At 44.1% G+C, this 21,815-nt stretch overlaps 1 protein-coding gene across 5 annotated transcripts; it reads right to left on the bottom strand.

The window, feature by feature from the left end:
- Positions 1-401: 401 nt before the first annotated feature.
- Positions 402-11,640, bottom strand: LOC105058758 (uncharacterized). 5 transcript variants are annotated; one of them, XM_019855008.3, is made up of 13 exons: positions 11,203-11,636; positions 10,956-11,098; positions 7,316-8,724; positions 5,787-5,897; positions 5,672-5,704; positions 4,938-5,118; positions 4,676-4,857; positions 3,261-3,397; positions 3,086-3,181; positions 1,382-1,451; positions 1,154-1,228; positions 1,032-1,077; positions 402-651 (listed from the first exon to the last, which is right to left on the bottom strand). In XM_019855008.3, the coding sequence occupies exons 3-13, from the start codon at positions 8,702-8,704 to the stop codon at positions 608-610; spliced, it is 2,364 nt and encodes a 787-aa protein (XP_019710567.1). In that variant the 5' UTR covers positions 8,705-8,724; positions 10,956-11,098; positions 11,203-11,636; the 3' UTR covers positions 402-607. The 5 variants fall into 5 exon arrangements, 4 of the variants coding, with proteins under 4 accessions (XP_019710567.1, XP_010940095.1, XP_019710568.1 ...); XM_010941793.4 differs by having other exon boundaries at positions 10,956-11,041; XM_019855009.3 differs by lacking the exon at positions 10,956-11,098.
- Positions 11,641-21,815: the final 10,175 nt, after the last annotated feature.

Genomic DNA, 21,815 nt, shown 5'->3' with positions numbered 1-21,815 from the left:
AAACTTATGATTTTTATAAAATTTTGGGTCTAACCGTCCAAATAAACTCTAATGCATTTTCGGTATTCACCACCTACCAGATCATCACGCAGCATACTCACTTTACCGGTAGTTTACCAGAAATTGGCGATTGGTTTAACAATTAACAAGCACTCCCATGTACCTTACAAATCCTGAATTGCCACATCAGCCTCAGAAAACTGAGCGGTGACAGAGAACAAGACACAATATTCTACTTCCTTGATAACCTGTTTCTCAGCGCCCTCTGATTATTCCATGGATTTTCATGGGGCATTGAATCATCTAAGATGTGTCACGAGTCACAAATTTCCGTTGCCTGTCTTGTACTGCATATTATGATAATCCATAAACCATACACTAACCATTTTAGGGACATTACATGATGAGTGACAATTCATCTGTCTATTAAAACCCGGTATATATACACTTTCGGTCAGACTTTCAATACATTGTTTTATTGCAATATGGGCAAGCACTGTACCATTACTGCTATTAACGGTATGCACGACATGACAATTCATCCTTTGAATCTAAAACTTGGGGCAAATATGCAACGATCTGATGCTTGACTCTATACAACGGCCCTTCAAAAGCTCTTTCTGTGGATGCTCATGAACTTTGCAACAAATTCTGCAACAGAATAAAAACAATTAATAGCCAATCATTTTCAAGAATTAGCACCTGTCGCCCAATTTATTGTGATGCTACCACGTGAACCCCTTTTAAAAAATTAATATTAGGAACTGGCATGACTGCCAGGTCTTGTCATGCATTGGCGCACACAACGGTATGGTACGTGCTGACATGCATGGGCGCCATTTTATTCCTTGACTGTCATTAGTTCATGTACTAAATAAGAATTTCAAATGTTCACTGTGCATATTCACTATTTATGTAATGCTGCAATTTGTTATTGATTCCCACAATAGACAAAAGCAATATTATTGCATCAAATAACAACCAAAAATATACAAATGAATTTAGGTATTAATTTATGAGCATCATCAAACCTTCTAGTTTCAGCAAGGCACTCGTTCCGGCTGGCAATCTCTTATCCTGCAAATTTTACTTTCCAAATTATATACTACTCTAAACCTTTTCTTTTCTGGTAAGAAGATCCTTTTCAACTCACATAGTATGCATGCCAATAGTAGAGCTCCCTTTTCAGACCAGCTTCAATTCCCTTGAGGAACTGCTCAACAAGCTTCTGCATGAGGGGAAAAGTAATTCTACTACAATGAATATACTGCGTTTAAATTTATTGCTCAATGCTTGCATCATCAAGGCTATCAAATCAGTATAAAGTTATTCAACAAAATGTTAAAACAATTGTTTATTTTTGAAAGGAATATGATGTTACCTGGAGAATCAATTTAGGAGGTACAAATTCCACTAGCAACTTTTGAAACTTCCCACGTATCAAAAATAACCTACAATAGAATATTAATCTATCTGAACCTTAAAGCACGCCACTTTCTTGCAAAAAACAAGCACTAGCCAAAGGATAAATTCAAAAATTACTGCATAACTGAGGCTGGGGACTAATGTTGATATTTACAGCTGATAAGAGAGTAAGAGACAACAGATTTTTATAGACAAAATGGACCATGTACCCAGTAGAGCATTTAAATCTCTTGACATCTATCATATGATCCATCTGATCGTATGATCCATTTATAATATAAAAAGGGCACAATAGCACAAGGGATGTCAGTGTGATAATGTTTTGAAAAAATATTAACAAAAGAAAATCTAACCCCAATGCCACATTTTTCATATCTTGGATATGCGTCTTGCTTCATCAAAGGTCTAATTCATCCTCAATGCGTCAATAAGATTAGTTTGATCATTCATATGCTTGTTTTCTGATAAATTTTTAATTTAGCAAATTTTCATAAGGGAAGGCGGCTGCACCCCTCCATAGAAGAGGTTCTGCACTTTGACATTTGGATCTTGGTGCCACTGTTTCCCAAGTATTACACCTAGGTAATTCTGTTTACCGGTGCTAATCCTAACCAGGTTTTAAAAGGTTTTTGGTGGACACTAGTTTTGGATCAGTTTGGGCGTGCTCATGAGCTAGCAGCAAAAAGGAACCGGATGATATATAAAACTAAACATCATTTTGCAGATAAAGTTTCCAAAATATAGGAGATGATAAACTAATATAACTTGGATGGCAGCAGTGAGGGATGTCTAGATAAGATTGAATTGACAACCAATGTAACCCATAATGGAAATGATAGGCACCGAATGGAAAAGTAATACTCAAATAGGCAGTATGAAGCTTATTGCTTGCTGACAGACGATGGAAAAAAGGAACTGATAAGAAGTAGATTATGGAAAGAAAACTTGAAGAAAAAACTTCACTCTGGACTTAGATAATGAACAAGCTTTGTATATTAATCCACCTTCTGATTACAAATCTAATTATAAGTGATGCTTGCTTCATCGAAGAAGCAAAAGATATATCAATTAATAGGATAAAGGAGGATTGCTATCAGGGCAAGCATTAGCTGTGCACTTTTAAAGCAGGTCAAACTTTAATAATACCAATATCTATGATGTTAAAAAGACTCAAAGAAGTTGCTGATAGGGGAAAAAAAAAAATACAAACCTAAGAAAGGAGAAGAAAAGGGCATCTCTAGACCCAACTAGATCCTTCAAGTAACTTTAATTCCTAATTAATGATTTATGATGAGAAAGGAATGATAGAAAAGTTTTTGTTGAGAGAATTGTAATGTCTGCTTTGTCTATTGATGATTTGGGTTATTCGAGTGGTTTTGCAAGTGTGCTTGGGGAATACTGATGAACCATTAAAATTTTTAGGTTAATTTTGGAAGAGAGGGTGGTGCATCTTTGCATTGAGTATATGTATATGTGTGTATGTTTATCCATGTGCATGGTGCGGTAGTTTAATAGTAAGAAACAATTTTTTACAGTAAAAATTTTGATTGTAGGTAGAAAATGGAATAGAAGAAACAAAGAATATTATATTTTATTATTATTCTTCATAAGAAAAATTGCCAAAGGAACGTTGAAAATTTTCAGAAGACTAGTTTTTAACCTTTTAGGAGATGGATCAGCTAGAATCTCTGCTGCAAGTTCCACCAGAACATCCTCCCAACCAAGTGGTATCGGTTGATCATCAACAAATGGGAAGCTGTAAGTGCATTGCACAAATTAGAAAACAAAGAAAATGGAAACTTTTTCATGTTAATGGGCATCAAGCACTGCCATACTTGTGTGCTTTGCATGCTTCAAGGGCCATTATTGCCTTCCTCAAGTTTTGCTTAGATCTAGTTGCAATCCTAGCAGCAAAACTTGTAGATAGTTCAAAATTCTCCTTCTTCGCTATCTCAATTAGAACCTCCATTATCTGTGATACGTGACATAAGGGAAATGTAAGTCCAGAACCTTTACCACATAAGTATTTGTGACATCTAAACCAAAGAGTTCAGAATAAATTGGGATTCATAAGCATCAAGTGAAGAGTACATGGAAACTTAATAATGATAACCATGACTTCCAACACTAGTCCAAATTTTTGGCTTTATGAGTCTTCTTTGCCAAATGTTCTTGTCAGAGCAACCTCCAGTGTTCCAATAGCATGAACAATCAGCAGATGGCAAGTAAAGACTCATAAAGCCAACACCAAATAATTGGGACAATGACTGGTGGGTTTCATTAAAATTGACTAGCAAAGTTTCCAGGAATTCCACTTGATGCATATGAATTTCTACAATTACAATTTTGAAGTATGAGAATAAAGGGGTGATTTCAGTCTGCAAAAAACATAGGATTTGTTTGGTTCGCAGGAAGAATTTTTCTTCACTAAAATTTTTTTTAGAGAGCTGATGCTTGAATATATGATGCCTAGGAAAGTTGTTTTTGTGTATTTGGGGTTGACCATGGGAAAGTGGCACATTTTAGAGGTTGAGCATTTACTTTCTTAGAAAAGCTGAGTAAAATACCTATTATACCCTTAATAAAAGGAAAGACTTAACCTCATTTTATCTAAAAGCTTAAAAGCACTTTTGGGAAAAAAAACCCTAATTCCTAGTCCGTGGGAAAGTGACTTTCCCATGTCCCACATGAGTTTTTCTTTCCTATTGAATGCGGGAATCTTATTCCCATGGGAGAGCTACTTTCCGATCTCGCTCCCTTGAAAGCTCTAACTAAATATGAGGCATTTCTCCATTTTCCTATTGACCATACTTTCCTCCCTCCTCTTCTTGCAAACCAATGAGTCGATAGTTGCATTGTAACAACAAAATTCTTTTGGAGCTCAATTGGCATGGATGTTTATAGAGATCACATACACAAATACATATATATACTATCCAAAGTAGCACTAAAAATGGTCCACAATATTTACAACATATTTATAAACTATATGGCATCCCACCATTAGAAATGTAAACTATGTCAAAAGACCCTTTTGCATGCACCCCCAGGAACTTAACACATCAAGTTTTATCTCTTTGAGTATGCTTAAACTGATCCATCACTTTGTTTTGCTTAATATTTAATTTCCTTGCTCCTTAGCAATGAAAATTTAGATGCTATGTATTAATCTTAATATGAATAAGTGAAACATATACATATACATACATACATATGAATGTATGTATGTGTGTATCTATGTAACATTTACCTCATGTGTTACAGGAGCATCCATGGCAATAAGTTTGCAACGACTCTTTATGGAATCAAGGAGATTGGTGTCATCTTCACAACAAAGAATGATTTTACATGCATCTGTATAACAATCCATTATCCACTTGATCAAGTGTTGAATGTTTTCTGTGACTTTATCAACATCATGGAGAACAATCACTGGAAAAATAAAAGAAGGCATTTTAAAATCATGTAAATTGAAATCAGGTTGAAAGGTCAGCAGGCAACCAGTGGTAGACCTTTGTAGTTCATTTTGAAACTCGCATCACTAACTTCAGGGATATCAGCACAATTGTCAACTATTTCCTTGACAAGAGCCATTAAAGCATATCTAGCATTCTTAGATTGGGACTTCAAATTGAGTTCAAAATGGTGAGGACCTGACGTTAAAGGGACAACGATTTGCTCTGGCGTGGAGTCCTGTAAATATCAAAAGTGCATAAATAGTGTTTAGATGTGGAATTCCCAGCCCAGAAAATCTTTATGTGAGGCTTACTCTTGACAGCAACAAGCAAAACAAATTGTGCCAGTAATTATGTGAAAGAACTAACAATGGATACTCATAATGGTAGCAACAATGTATAATTTTTTTCTGAAGAGCACATCTTTTCCTTTTGTGAAGAATATAAATTTTTGCCAGATAGTTATTATCATGATCAATGTCATTCCACTCAAAGCACATTTTAGGTTTGACCATGGAACCTGTAAGGCTGCTAAAGCTCTAGCAAAGCCAATGAGCTAGGCACAGGCTCATCAATTCAAAAGTAGGGCTGGGCCAACACTTGGCATGAGATTGTATATTATCGTGCTCTTAGGGAGATTCTAGGCCCTGCTCATTTTCATCCTTCATATTATTACAATATTACTGATTATCTGAGTTGTTTTCGAAACCCAATAACTTCCTCATGCCATTAAATAAGCAACTGCAGACTCAATGTGGACATATTTACAATTATGTCAGTAAACATTATACCTGGACATAGAAATGTCTTAAATCATGTGAGACCTGCAAAATTGGCAAAAATCAGTGAGCTTATTCCACATAAAATGTTTGAATGAAAATTATATAATCCTTCACTTAATCATACTTTCAAGGATGCGTCACCAAAGATTTCATGCAGGAAAGCCATGCACAATGATTTCTTTCCCGAACCTGAAGGTCCCTTGAACAGGAGATGGGGAAAACTGCTGTGGGATGTCTAACAAAAGGAAAAGAAAGTAAGCACTGTCCAAGTGAAGCACAAGTTACTACTGCTTATAAAAGTGAAAATGCCTACCATCCACCTCCTGTATAAATGCTATATTTTAAAATCTCATGATAAATTCTTAGCTTGAAGTAAATTAGCATCAGGTCTGCAAGAATTTGCAGTGGCTTCAACAAAGATGGGCACCAGAAAAAGCTCTCTCATACTAATAGCTTTAAGCTGATCTGATCTTATGTAAAAGCACAAAACATATCATAAACTGACCAATCTTAACTGCATTATTTGTTTGATGCAAAATGAAATAGAATTTTAGGAGAGCTAGGTGGTCATGCCTAGATTTCCCACGCCCATAAAACCTGGTAAATCCAGTTCCAAAACAAAATCAATTATTATTCCATAACTACCCTCAAATCCCCTGACTCCTCACTCCTCTCATCTCTTTTTTTCTCGTTGAACCCTTGACTCAAACCTCCATTCTCGCCTCTTCTTTCTGTTGGGTCCAACTCTCTTCTCCCCCTCCCTTCTTCTCTTTCTTCCTTCTTCACTCTCGCTTGTGCATGTTGACATCTAGACTAATCTCACACTCCACCAACAGGCCTAATCCATCTAGAAAAATTCCTAAATAAATCCTATTTTATTGATTTCTTTTTTCATGACAAACTTCTACTTTATTGATATATTGATAGGAGGACTGGGAAGCATCTAGACGTTCATTTTGGGTGAACAGAGATGAACTGAATAGGGGAAGGTTCTCGAGATGGAGTCAAGGCTGGAGCTAGGGGAGATCCTATGGATGGAGAGAAATAGGAGACAAAATTAAGGGAAGGAATGAAGATCATAAGAGATGGAATAGAGAAAACCCAAATGAGAAGATGGGGAAGATTGGGGAATGGCAGGGGGTATATTTGGAATAACAGTTCCTTTCTTTAAATTGGGAACTGGAGAGCCTGGCCTTTCCTCAATCTTGTCAATTTTCTAACTTCTGCAACCAATAAGAGTGCGTGGAAACATTAGGCTTGGCTGCCTAGCTTTCTTCATAAAGTTTACTAGTTAGAATAATTAGATCTAAATTGATGAAGAAAGACTTGTTACAAGAACGCTAGTTGAACTCAGGAAATTCACAAATTATTAATTATCAATATCCCAATTAGTTAATGCTGACAAAGCAACACCAGGTAAATCTAGTGGAGGCCCCGTGTGTAGAGGGATGGACAAAGGGGTGAGAATGATCCCACACAGGTCGCTGTTTTTCTAGAATCTCGAGAAGTCAGTAATTAAAACTACCATAATGCATCGGAGGAAAGCTACATTCTAATAGTTTATGAAATCTCTAGATAATCTCACATGACCTCAAAATCTGAATTAAAATGAATATCAGAAAGAGGATGGTATGCAGAACTGGTAAACCTTACCAATTGTCTCAGATGCTGTGTTTGTTGTTTGTGGCAAATGAATCCATTCAATGAATGGGGGCTATGCTTATCAGCCCAGAACATTCTCAGTTCTTCCACCACAATTGCCTTCCCAATGAAAGTAGCTTCATCAATTGCCCTATATTCTGGTGACTTTGACTTTCCGCATGAGGCTCTCCTGACACATGAGAACCAGGCCTCTGTCTGGCTTCTTTGTATGTTGGCAGTGAATTTTCTGAAACTTCCACTTTTTCCACTGCCATCACTAAATTTGCTACTGTCATTACTAGTCCTACTAAGTGGACCAACAGCAGAATTTGAGCTTGTGTTTGTTCGACCACTAGACAATCGACCAGCAGCAGAACCAAAGCTAGTATTTGTTCGTGAAAGAACTGTGCTAACTGTTATGGCTTGAGGATTCTGATCAGAACTCTTAATCCCTCTACTTTCCTGATAAAGAAGAGGAGCTTTTCTCTCTAGAACCGGTTTCATGCTTGGAGCAAATTTTTTCCTATTGTTGCTATTGTTCATGCCAGAATTTTTCTGTGGAATTGTGCCATCACGGGAAAAGAAGATATCACCAAATGAAACTGACTCTGTGCTCTCTGTTAAATGAGCATCATAAGATGGAGACTTAGATAGTTTCCTACTAGCAATCACTTCATTTATTTCCTTTGGGGAAGAACTTCTAGCACATGTGCCAACTTGCTGATTATGGATTGTGGCTTTCACCAGTGGTGAGATCTGGTCTGTGCCACGAACTGCAGAATTAGAACTAAATTGTTGGTCCTTTTCCCTTGCTCTCAGCTTTGGGGCAGACATTGCCCTGTTACGACTGTGTTTGGATCTCTCACTGACCCTAGAAACTTCTTGAAGTTGTGACTGGGTATCTTTTTGTGAAGAATTATGAATTTTTGGAGGTGTTCTCTGGCTCCTCTTCTGGAATGAGTTCTTTAGCTCATTGTTTTCATGTTCTGACCCCTTTGTTCTGGCCTTATATGGAGAAACATGTCTGTGGTGCTCTGAAACCTTTAAAGGACTGATATTTCTTCTTAAATCAGAGTATGCTACATCACCAGCACCTCTGACTGGTTTGTAAGGAGATCTACTGTTTCTTCTGGTAGCTGAACTAGTTCCCAAAGCCTTTACTGAGGTATAATTGCTTTCCTCCTTTGAAATGTTCCTCTGACTGTGATTTAAGGGACTGATGGCTCTTTCAGGACCAGGAGGTGTTCTAGGCCTGTTTGGGATTGATAGTCCCTCATGCCAAGGGCTGTCCTGCCATTCTGTTTCTGTATCAGAAGGCTCATAGCCGCTTCGTCTATGCCTAAAAGAAGATTGATGGTTGGAAGGTTTAGTACAACTTAAGGCATTCTCCATCGCTGGCATGCCTGATAATTGTGGGGACTCTGCAATTGAACAAGCAGAAAAGGCCTGAGTACTAAGGTTTTAAGCAAAATTAGCACCAAAAAGTATAGATGTCATGCAACATAACATGTCTTTTCATTAGAAGCAACCTTATGGATTTGCACAGTGTATTGTCTATGATAGATTGACCGATGGACTAACAGCTTTTAGTGGATAAAGTAGACACATTGAATTAGGATTTGCGATTTCAGTTGGACATCAAATTAGTAATTTTCACTATATTCTTCTTTTGGCTACATTGGTAACTAAGCATCAATATACCTCACTTAGGCTATACAACTATTACTTGGTTTCTTACAGAAGAATGAAATTCCTATTGAATGATGAAAAGAAAAAAAAAAAAGATATTTTAATAAACTATGCTTCTGTTCAAATCAAATAAAAATTCAGAGTTTTAAATTAGCAAATTTCGATCATCCTTAAAAGAAGAAGAAGAAAACAATCCAGAACTTTTTTTCACTAACTCAACAACAAAAAAACTAACTTTGAGAATTTCAATAACCTGCATTTCTTTTCAAATATTGATAAAATTCACTCCTTTAAAATCTGATTATGTAAACTTCACTCTTTTTAAATGTTTCTCGACTCTAAACACAAACATTTTCTTCTTAAATAACAAAAAATTCTACTCAACTAATAAAAAAGCAGATTTTAATCAACAATTTTCACTTGACATGATGACAAAACATCAGTCAATTTTAAACCAAAAAAGCAATTTAGAATAATTTAACCAAGTTGCTCTTCAAACCTTGACAAGTCATCACAACTTTTAAAAAGAACAAATTTCCTACTCAACCATCGGAAGAAGAAAAGAATCCAAAAGAAATTGAACAAAAAAGTTTCACTTCAAATTGGCAAGACTTCACTCATTTTTACATATTAGCGCAGTCAATTTTCAAACACCACTCATTTCCAAAATTCCTGTTAACGCAGGGTTGTTTTTAGTCCCCTTTGAGTTATGGACTAGGGAGATCTTGAGTAATTAATAGGGTCAAAAAACCTAAATAATACCTTTTGGCAAGTCTTTTTGGGTGAGCTTTAGGGTCATTATATATAATATAATGAAAATCTTACTCCATAAGTATTATGAGGAAAGGAGATTTTATTCAACAATCTTCCTCTTCAATTTTTGAAAAAAAAAAAACTTTTTTCGTATATTTGTACACGACCCACGATTTAGGAGATTTTAATGAACGAACTTCCTCAAATATTGAATAAAACTTGCTCATTTTTTTAAAGAATGAAATCTCTAGTCGTAACAAAAATAAACGACTAAGAAGATTTAAACAACTACGTTATGCTCATTTTTAAATGATCCTCTGCTCTCAACACTAACATTGTCTTTGTTATAAAAGAAATAAAACCCTATTCAACCATTTTTCTTTTAAAAAAAAAAAGGATGTTTTCATCAGCTATGTTTTTGTTCAAGTCTTTTTCTTCCTCTTTCTCCTCCTCCTTCCTTCCCTTTTGATTCCTCCTGTTATTTCTTCATTCTTCTTCTATATACTTTTTAGAGCACAACTGCACTGTCAAACTTAAATTAACAGATCTTATCTCTAGTTTTTTCTTATTTCTATGAGATGCTTTTTGAGAATTGTGAAGGTATCTGTTTTATTCAAAATGTCATTTTCATTCTTTTCAGGCATGCATTTCTAGCCCTCCTCTCTGTCTGATCTCCTTTGATCTCAAACCACATCAGTTTAGTTTCCACACTATCACACAACTTGTATATAAAGTAGAGGAATCTATATTCAACTAAAAACAACAAATTTGGAGTACTTTTGTCGGCTTGGGTTATCTACTAATCATGCTAAATGTCATTAATCGTCAACTCTAAGGTTATGAATCATAGAATGGATATAAAACTTTCTAGGTTTAAGTTTATATCAGAGAAAATGTCCCTCCCACACACAAAAAAGAAAAAGAAAAGAATAACATTAATAGCATTTCTCTAGGCAATTCTAAAAGCTAAACAATTCCGGCAAAGAAGAAACCTCAGGGAGATCAACAAGAAGTTGGCAACTCCTATGAGTATGCTCCCTAGTACATCAGAAGAAGTATGATACTTTTGCCGTTTATCAAAACATTTCTATGTAGAAACCAAGAATCCCAGGCATGGTAAGGAATGGAGTGTCTCACAAGCAGCACACAGCAACAACCGCAATTTCACAAAGATAACCGAGCAATAACCTCAGACAAGGGTTTCTCATACCACAATAACCACAGCAAGTCCGTGTTTCGCCCACAAAACGTCTTAATTCCGAGGGTTTCCGCAGCAAGAACTCAGATCCAGCAAATCTATCATCAGACACGACCGATGTTCAAGATATCCGGGGATCCGGAGAGCTAAGATTTCTAAAGCATTTCCAAGAAGCTTATAAGAGATTAACAAGAAGCACCGTTTGCCAAAAGATCTCTACATAGACATGCAAACTAGGTTTCATGAAAGAATCATATACCTTCACAAAATGTCTCCAAATCAAATTATTTTCTCCAAGAAATCCCTCGATCCCTAAGGTTTCCGCGCCTCTGGGATGCACCAATCCGATCTTTCTGCGACGGGATCGGCAAGAACCTGCAGAAACCGGCGGACAGAAGCCAAGAAACCCGAAAGGAGCCCGAGAAGTAGGGTTCTTGGACCATCTCCGAACTCGGAGGCGGGGAGATTTAAAGGAAGGAAGCATCGGCATTGTAAGAGATGAGTGGGGCGATGGCGCTCTTTTGTCCCTTTTCTCACCCTCCAGCCAAGGATTTATCCTAGCTGGCGTCGTTTCCTGCAATCCCGAAGCGCTCCTTTTCGGAGCGAGAGAGAGAGAGGAGAGGAAGCTTTCGTCCCCTTTTATCCTGTCCTCTCTCGCGCTGCCGAAAAGATGCAAACCCACACGCAGACATTAACAATATGTGCCCTTCAAAAGCTGCCTTCGAAATTAACATCCAACCCAACCTATATGGCGCCAACCATCTAATCTGCTGATCGCCAGTTGTTATATTTTATTTTAATATATTTTTAAAAACTTTAAATAAAATCCTTGTGCGGTAGCGTAGAGTGGCGGGATAGGGGCTGTACCTTTCGCTGGTTTCAAATTCGTGTGCAACACGGTGCGATGGTTGATGTGCTATATATTGAAAAAAAAATCAATCACTCTTTTTAGTGAGAAGAAATTCATGTCAAATCCCTATAATATTTAAGAATTTATTTGGATAACTAAATCGAAAATTCTATAAAATTTACTGTTTGAATCAATAAAACTAGCAAAATTATATCAGAATATCTTTAGAATTGGGTGATCCGAATTCATGAGAAGGAAAAAAAAATGATGGACTTTAAAAGAAAACACTTTCGAAGCCCAGTAAGTTAGGATGTTCAATAACACCTATTGGGATATACTGAACGATCCTTTTACGTCGACTCATCTTCGGATCTGTCCGACCGACGTCCGACTCTACCGACCGCATCGATCGACGACCGTCGACAGTAGCTGCCGACATTATCCGACTAAAGGAGTCTGATCGGACGGACTCATTCTGTTCCCGACCAGCCGACGGCGGAGTCCGAAATACCGACTCACTATCGGAGGGGTGTGGCAGCCGACGTCCGACTCCCGCAATGTGCCAGACCACCGACGGTGTCCCCGGATCTTCACCCGACGTCCTGCAATCGAATACCGACATATGATCGGTCAGCTCCCCCAAACGCGTACGACTGCTACGGGCTGCTGTCCTGACAAGGACATACGGCGTGGCCCCCTGGGGGCCTCGTCCTGCCAAAGACATAGGTCAACCCTAGTGATTTGACATCCATGGCGACTTGTCAGTCCGCGTGACTCTGACAGCCTCCGGTGATTTGATAACTCCCCGATTGTCTGCGCAATTAATGGCAGGACCACACCGCGCTCAACTATAAAATGGGAAGGCAACAGTATTGGTAGGAGGAGGCTTCCTAAGCTCCTAAGCTCTCTCTCTCTCTCTCCCTGGCTTTCTCCCGTGAGCCCCTGATTCTTTTCTACTGTTGCCTAGTCTCCTCTCTGACTTGACCATCAGAGGTCCCCACCGGAGGCATCTCCGGTCAGTGTGGACTTCTCTTGCAGGTGCTCGTTCCGGTGACCAGGCGATGAGGGGATTGGCGCAACAGATTTGTGCGCCAGGTAGGGGGCAGCTCACGACCTCCACAGAGCTTGGAAAATTCTTTCGAGATGATAAGAACCAGGGCTCAGCGATCGAGAGCCATCGGATCGATGAGGCACTCTTCCATCGGGAAGAGGTCTCTCCTCCACCCTCCATGGTGGAACCCAGCTCTCCGCATCCTGTGGTGACCACGGAGGCGCAGATCGCGACGATCGTGCGGCAGATGACTGTGCTGACGGATGCAGTCAAAAGCTTCAACAACAACCAATCCGATTGCCGCACTCGTCGGTGGAGCAACCGGTGGTGCACCCGATGCCATCTAGGAGCACCGCCAACGCCCACGTCGGTCTCCGTCTCCTCCTCAGGAGCAGCCGTCTCAGCATTCCCACCGAGAAGGGGAGAGGCGGCCACGACGTGACACCCACTGGTCTTGGCGTCTCTCTCCTTCCCAGCTGGACGAGCGAGGAAGGAGAAGCAGCCGCAGACACCGTCCGCCTCCTCTCAGATTCATCGGGAGATTCGACCCTTGGGTCTCCCAACACCGGTGGATCGATGACTACGAATGTAGGTTTGAAGAAATCACCGTCGGCTTGCCCAGCTCCAGGTGGACGACAAAAGTCTTCGAACGACGTGACTTCTAGACCGCCCAACCTCTCTCCGATTCATCCTCGATGAACCGATTCCTAGTCGGTTCAAGATGCCTCATGTGGAGCCTTACGACGGCTCCACCGACCCAGTTGACCATCTGGAGAGCTACAAGCTCTCATGACGATCCAAGGGCAACCGATGTCCTCCTCTGCATCGGCTTTCCCGCCACACTTCGCAAAGCTGCCAGGCCTGGTACTCGGCCTCCGCTCAGGAATATCCACTCCTTCGGACAGCTGAGCATTTTTTCGTGGCCATTTCAGCACCAGTCGGAAGCCGCCACGAACCTCAGACAGCCTTTTCTCCCTCAAGCAGGGAGAAAATGAGACGCTTCAACTTCGTGACGTGATTCAACGTGGCCACGCTTGAGGTTCGGACCTCAATGAAGATATGGCTATCTCAGCCATGAAGAGGGGGCTGAGGGGGTCTCGATTTACATACTCCTTGGACAAGACCCTCCCCCGGACATATGCGAACTGCTGGAGCACGCGTACAAATACGCGCGCAGACGAAGGAGCTTCCGACCGGCGCCTGACCGAGACAAAGGCCCGAAGGAGAAGCGAAGGAAAGGTGGGCTCCTACCGAGCCTAACGGGCCCCGACCGACAAACAGGTTTCACCCTGGACAGAGCCCGAGATCGCCCCAACGGCGAGTCCGAGGCCGATGCGTCGCAGGTATGACTCCTATACTCCTCTTCTGCTCCTGGTGTGCAAATTTTGATGGAGATCAAAGAGAGAATATCTGCGACGGCCTCTGCCTTTGAAGGTAAAGGGCCTTGACGACGAAAATACTACGATTTCATCGGGGCACGGCCACAACACCGAACAGTGCATCCAACTCAAGAATGAAATCAAGGCCCTCATACGTCGAGGTATCTCAAAAAATTTTGAAGGAACCCGCCGACTCGACCCTCTCCGACCGATGACCCCAACCGACTGAAGAGGCATGAACAACCAGCCCACGACCAGGGTCATCAATATGATCTCCAAATGACTGATAGGGGACGACTGCTGGAGGGGAGTCGACGAAGAAGCTGCACCAAGATGATGTAATTACTTTTACAGATGAAGATGCTCGGAGAATCCAAACTCTCCATGACGACGCTGTTATTGTCTCGACAACAATAGAAATTATGATGTAAGAAGGATCCTCGTTGATAATGGAAGTTCGACTAATATTTTTTTTACTCGACCTTCTCCCGAATGCGACTGTCGGCTGATCGGCTCAAGGAGTCTCTACACCCCTAGCAGGTTTCACTGGAGATGCTGTCACGGTGGAAGAAGAAATTACTCTTCCCGTGACAGCTGGAACTGAACCACGACAAAGCACCGTCCACTTAATCTTTGCGATCGTCCAAGTACCTTCGGCTACAACGTCATACTTGGAAGACCCAGACTAAACGCCCTCAAAGCGATAGTCTCGACGTACCACCTGCTGGTTCGATTCCCGACAAAAATAGAGCCGGAGAGATGTGTGGAGATCAACAGCTCGCTCGACGATGCTTCCAAATCTCTGCTCGAAGTGATGAATCGAAGGACTCCTAACGGTCGACAAGTTGGACCAACGGGGGAGGAAGAATGGGGCAAACCGACCGAACAGCTGGTTTCCATCCCAATAGCAGAGAATCCGAACGAGTGGTCTAGGTCGGATCTCAATTATCCGACCCTGAGCAACGGCAGCTGATAGAGCTGTTGAAGGCTAATGCCGACGTATTCGCTTGGTCGGTAGCGATATATCCGATATCCCCCCAGAGACGATGACTCACCGACTCAACATCGACACTGGAATGAGACCGATGAGGCAGAAGAAGCGGTCTTTTGCTCCCGAAAGACAGAAGACCATCGACGAGGAAGTGGACAAGCTACTCGAGGCGGGCTTCATCAGAGAAACCATGTACCCCGACTGGCTCGCCAATATTGTCATGGTAAAAAAAGCCAATGGGAGGTGGAGGATCTGCATCGACTATACCGACCTGAATCGTGCCTGCTCGAAGAACAGCTTTCACTTCTGAAAATCGACCAGCTGGTAGACGCGACGTTGGCCATCGACTGCTCAGCTTCATGGATGCCTTTGCCGAATATAATCAGATCCGGATGGCATCCGAAGACGAGGAGTATACAGCCTTCGTGAACGCTAAGGGCCTTTACTGCTATAGAGTAATGCCCTTAGGACTGAAAAATGCCGGAGCCACCTACCAGTGACTCGTCAATAAGGTTTTCAAAGATCAAATCGGGTGTAACATAGAGGTGTACGTGGACGACATGCTGGTGAAGAGCGCGCAGACTTCAGATCATGTTCAAGATCTTGAAGAAACTTTTCGCACTCTTCGACGATACCGGATGAGGCTGAATCCGACTAAGTGCGCCTTCGGGATGACTTCGGAAAGTTCCTCGGATTCCTCATTTCTCAATAAGGAATTGAGGCCAACCCCGAGAAGATAAAGGCGATCATCGACATGCGGCACCCAGACACCAAAAAGGAGGTATAGCAGTTTAACGAAAGGATCATCGCGCTCAGTCGATTCATCTCTCGGTCAGCTGAGAGATGCCTCCCATTCTTCAAAACCTGAGGCAGGCGAAGGACTTCTCTTGGCCGGATGAGTGCCGGCAGGCCTTCGAGGATCTGAAGAGATATCTGACCTCCCTGCCACTGGTTGTAAAGCCAGAAGTCGGAGAAACATTGTACCTCTACTTGGCAACCTCTCCAGAGGCGGTTAGCTCGGTGCTCGTCCGAAAGAACGAGAGCCGAATTCACCAGCCCATATACTACACCAGCAAAGTGCTCCACGAAGTTGAAGCTCGGTATTTAAATGCGGAGAAAATGATATTCATCTTGATCGTGTCTGCATAACGACTCCGTCCGTATTTCCAAGCGCACGCTATCGTAGTCCTCACCGACCAGCCCCTGAGGGCGATCTTGCGTCGCCCCGACACATCAGGACGACTGGCGAAATGGACGGTGAAGCTGAGTGAGTTCGACATTCAATACCGACCGCGATCTGCTTTGAAAGCCCAGATTTTGGCTGACTTTATTGCGGAGTGCCCGACAACCGACCAAGAATCGGAAGGCGGGAGCTCCAAAGAGGCTGCAACCTCTGAACGTGACCCCGGGTCTACCTGGGTATTGCACATCGACGGAGCTTCCAATACTCGAGGGAGCGGGGCCGGGTTCCTGCTCACCAACTCGGAGGGAGTGGTTACCGAGTATGCCCTCTGATTCGACTTCAAAGCCTCCAATAATCAAGCCGAGTATGAAGCGCTCATCGCTGGCTTGAGAGTAGCCAAGGAGCTTGGGATCGACAGCCTAAGAGTCTTCTCCGACTCCCAGCTGATCGTGGGACAAGTCAAAGGCGAATTCGAGGCACGGGATCCGACCATGGCAAAATATTTTCAGAAGATGAGAGATCTCGTGGCACACCTCAAGTATTTCAAGATCTCCCATTTTCAGTCGGAGACGCTCCGACTCCCAGCTGATCGTGGACAAGTCAAAGGCGAATTCGAGGCACGGGATCCGACATGGCAAAATATTTTCAGAAGATGAGAGATCTCGTGGCACACCTCAAGTATTTTGAGATCTCCCACATTTTCAGATCGGAGAACGCTCGGGCCGACGCACTCTCCAGGCTTGCGACATCAGCCTACGACACTTTGGGCCGGACACTTGTGGAGAGTCTCGAGCAACCGAGCATCGATAGGGCTGAGGAGGTGCTGCAACTGACGGCCGAGCCGAACTGGATGGATCCGATCTTCAGTATTTGACTGACGGAACCAGCCCTGAAGATCCCGCGAAAGCCAAACGACTTCGATGGGCGGCCTCCCAATACGTAATGATGAACGACCGACTCTACAAAAGGTCGTTCTCCCTTTCTTGCTGAGGTGCCTGAGACCGACTGACGTGGAGTACGCGCTCAGAGAGGTGCATGAAGGGATCTGCGAAAATTACTTGGGAGGCAAATTCTTGGCCTACAAGGTCCTACGGCAGGGTTACTACTGGCCCACCATGAAAAAGGATGCGGCTGAGTTGGTTCAGAGGTGTGAGCCGTGTCAGAGGTATGCTAACATACAATACCGACCCGCCAACCAGATCACTCCCATTGTCACCCCATGGCCTTCGCCCAGTGGGGAATCGACATACTCGATCCTTTCCTTCCGGCATCTGGCCAAAGAAGTTCATAGTCATCGCAATCGACTACTTCACTAAGTGGGTGGAAACCGAATCTCTGGCGCAAATCACCGAGCGAAAGATGGAAGACTTCGTCCAGAAGTCCATCATCTTCAGGTTCGGACTACCGCACACTATTATCACCGACAATGGACGATAATTCGACAATCGAGACTTCCGAAAGTTCTGTGCGAGATTTCATATCACGCACAGGCTGACCTTGGTCAGGCATCCACAGTCCAACGACGAGATCGAAATAACCAACCGAACCATTCTGCATGGACTGAAGACCCGACTGAATGAAGTCAAAGGCCTCTGGGTTGAGGAATTGAATTCCGTCCTGTGGACGTACCGAACGACACCCCGTGTTTCGATCGAAGAATCTCCTTTCAGCTTGGCCTATGGGACGGAGGCGATGATCCCGCTCGAGATCGAGCTACCATCGACTAGAGTTGAGCAGTACTGTGAGCCGGGCAACTCCGAGTGTCGGAGAGCCGACTTGGACCTCCTACCCAAACTCCGACACGAGGCTCAACTCCGCATGGCTTCCTACCGACAAAGAGTGGCCCGATACTATAATGCTAAGGTTAAGCCGAAGTTTTTCAGATCCGGAGACCTGGTCTTAAGGAAGGCGGAAGTTTCGAAGCCTTTGGACCAAAGAAAATTATCTCCGAACTGGGAAGGACCCTACAAGATAGCAGACACCTACAGGCCGGGAGCCTACCGACTGGAGACTCTAGAAGGAATGGTCATTCCCCAGACTTGGAATGCCGACAACCTGAGATTGTACTACTAGCGAACTCTGTGCGTCCTTGTTCGAAATACAAACTCAGTTTCAAAACTCCAAAGTCTAGAATTTCGGCTCTCTGATTGTGGGTCGGCGCTCACCAGTAGTACGAGCCCCGACGTCCCGACTTGGGCCCAATGTTCGTTGGAATCTGTGGCCCGATCGCCGATGATGCGTTGGACTCTTACGAGAATCGATATATCTACGTTGGTGGAAGGCCGGTGATGGTGATGAAACCCCCCTAAGTTGAAGCCACGCTCCTTCCACAGTCAACTCTCGAGCAAGATGACTGGCTAACTTGCCGACTTGGCTTCGATCAAGAAAGCCAAAATGCCAACGCGACCAACGTCGCATTCGCGACATACCGATCAGGTCATGACCGATCGAAGGGTATTCGACTTACCACCGTTTATCACACGTCGCGACGTATACGTCCGACAAAGAATCGAGCAATGGATGACCGACTTATCATCATTATCTTAATCGAATGCGTCAGACTCTACGGGATGATCGGGTCAAAGAGCTACGTCTGAAGGTCGGTCGACACCCAACTCGACAAACACGCCCGACTCAGGTCTGGGCAATGGATGCTCGACTTAGACTCTCAACTATCGGATCGTACGACAGTCAGGACGCTGATCTATAATCGGAGCTCGCTCTATCTTTACCATGGCGTGCACTACCGACTATCTTGGCTAACTATCCGGGATCTTACCAAACGTCCAAATAAGGTACGTCGGGCCTACGACTTATACGCTCGGGTGCGTTTTGGCGAAACATACATTCCAAGATATATTTCAGGATACATAAAAAAAAAAGAAAAAAGTTGAAAAGTTCTCAACTTCATTCAAATATAAACTGAATTTACAAAATTGGACCGAAGTCCGATTACAAGTACACTAAGTAAGAACAAAAACAAAAGATGCTCCGACTACTCGTCGGAGTCAACTTCTTCAATCGGAGAAGTTCAGGGGCGATTGGCGTGGTCGCTCGGGCTGGAGTAGCATCGGGGGTCGGAGCCACCTCACCTTTGGTAACCTGATCCGGAACGGCTTCCTCCACGGTAGTGTGATCTCCCGACACCGGGTCGGCCACCTCTTCTGTGACTTGGCCCTCCGATCTGGGGGAATGACGCTGCTGAGGTCAAGCTCCGGATACAGTCCCTGGATTGCATCCCGGGCACCCCGTACCCCACTCGGTACGAGGTGAAACGCTCTCCAGGAGCTCCTCCCGATATTCATCGGAGCCGCGGAAGTCCCCACCGCCCGACTCATTGCCTCTTTCGCCGACTCTGCCTCCACCCTCGCTATGTCTGCATCGGCTTGAGCGGTGGACAAATTCTCCTCGACCTTGGTGAGATTCTCCAGACTCACCCGGAGTTGCTCGTGCTCGGCTTTGAGCTCACTGACGCAACCATCCTGCTCATGCTGCAGTCGACGAGCGGTACGGGACTTTCGTTTGATTTCTCGCGAGCCAACTGAAGTTCGGCCCCCAAGGCAGCCAGGGCATCGGTAAGACGGGAGATCTCCTCCTCGAGTCGGGCCTCACGGTCGATCGACTACTTCAGTTGCTCGACCATTGTCGCCTTCTCGTCTCGGTGGCCTCGGCCCTATTCTTTCAGGCCGTCCAGAGATTGTCGAACCTCCGATACCCGACCTCCAGCTCGGACAAGTTGTAGATCAGCTGCAAATAACAGACCGATTGTCAGAAGATCGAACTGATAGAAAACAATAATGAAAATGAAAAGGGAAGAAGAGGAGCTCACCTGGATCATAGTCGGGTAGAAAGAAGAAAGCATGTCGACACCCGCCGACTCTTCATGATTTCCCGATCGATCGGGAGGATGGTTCCCTGACATAACATCCTGGCCAAATCATGGTTGGCCAGGGCCGATGCTCCTTCGGGAAGCTGGACGTCGGATGATGCGGCATGACCGGCCGACCTTATGTCGTCACCTGGCGCCATCGGGGCCTTCCTTCGTTCGATCGTCTAGGCCTGAAGTCAGAAAAGATGGGAGGCTCGAGCTCGACTGGGTCCCTCCTGAGGTCGCGACGGCCACCGACGCAGGTCGTTCGGGCTCACGTGTTTCGGCCCAACTTCTTCTGTGGGCTGTGCAGCCACACACCTTCGGCTGCTCCCTCGGTCGCCCGTTCCTCCGATGGTGCTTCGGGGCATCGTCGGCACCGACAGTGCAATAACCGGCTCATAGCCCGACGCACGTTCGGAGTCGGGCTGCGTTACCGCCGTCGCGATGTCGACCGGGGATGCTATCTGAGGCCTCTTAGGAGGCCGGAGGGCCCGATCCCGGTAGCCGACCTCTTCCTCGCCGCATGTTGCCGAATGTCGGCATCTGTCAGTCTCACCCTTGGTGGCATGCCTGTAATTTTAACAGAGGATCAGCACCAGTCCAAAGACAGAGAAAAAAGACAAAACAACATACTGAGATGTACCTAAACGAGAACCAAACTTAGACCGACGTCGTACAGAGCTTGCTCGGTGACGAGCTCCCTCTGCTTCGGCACCGACACATCCTTTAGTCGGTGAAAATCCTCTCGATCTCCATCCTCCATCCGACTGTTCTCATTCGGCTGAGTTGGGGGCCCCCAGTGGGAAGAACCCCCAAGGAATGGAGAAGAGGCAAAGAAAAATTGATTCTTCCATCCATGAATCGACGATGGAAGATCGGTGATGAACGAAAGATCCTTCGGGGGTTGAAGAACCACCACCCTCGAGCCTTCGGGTGGGGTCGGAGGATGAAGAACATCTAAAGAGAGAGATACGAGGATAGGTCGGTAAAAGCTGACACAACAACACGAAGCTGATTATCAGTCGGACTGAGTTCGGAGCCAGTTGAGCGGACAAAGTCCGTAATAATCCAGAACGTTCGGACGAACTCTGAAATCGGAAAGCGAAGATCTGCCCGAAGGTCCTCGACATAGAAGGCCACCTGGCCCGAAGCGGGTTGTTAACCCGACCCTTAGCCCCAGGGCGAAGAGCTCGAACTGCTCTGGGATACTGTATTGCTCCTGACCGTTTGATGTTTGCCCCCGAAAGTGAAGAAACCTCCACCTCCGGGGTCGACCGTGAGTGTCGGTCAGGTTCCCCGACTGACTTCCTCGTGGAAAGGTTCTGGCCATGATGCTAGAACCGAGGTCGGAGGATGATGAAGAAGAAGAAGAAAGAAAGTCCAAAGGAAGCGAAGGAAGCAAAAAATGCAAGGAGACAAAAATCTCAAAGAAAGCTTCCCGAGGAGGGAGACAGGCACAACTACCTGGAACTTGAATTGGGGGACCACTCGACCAAAGTCTCGGCAACAGGGCTGTGAAAAATGGAGTTTTGGATACAGTGACCCTA

Source organism: Elaeis guineensis, chromosome 15 (genome assembly GCF_000442705.2).
Source record: "Elaeis guineensis isolate ETL-2024a chromosome 15, EG11, whole genome shotgun sequence".
Taxonomy (NCBI): Eukaryota; Viridiplantae; Streptophyta; class Magnoliopsida; order Arecales; family Arecaceae; genus Elaeis; species Elaeis guineensis.
The sequence above is the reverse complement of the archived record's forward strand: the minus strand, read 5'-3'. Positions and strand labels throughout refer to the sequence as shown.

What these genes read in the sequence shown, in the direction of transcription:
- LOC105058758 (XM_019855008.3), bottom strand. Translation starts at nt 8,704, where the DNA reads ATGCCAGCGATGGAGAATGCCTTAAGTTGTACTAAACCTTCCAACCAT. An exon ending in TAAGACATTTCTATGTCCAG is followed by an intron (nt 5,119 to 5,671) that starts GTATAATGTTTA and finishes TGATATTTACAG; the next exon opens with GACTCCACGCCAGAGCAAAT. An exon ending in TGCCTTGCTGAAACTAGAAG is followed by an intron (nt 652 to 1,031) that starts GTTTGATGATGC and finishes ATTCTGTTGCAG; the next exon opens with AATTTGTTGCAAAGTTCATG.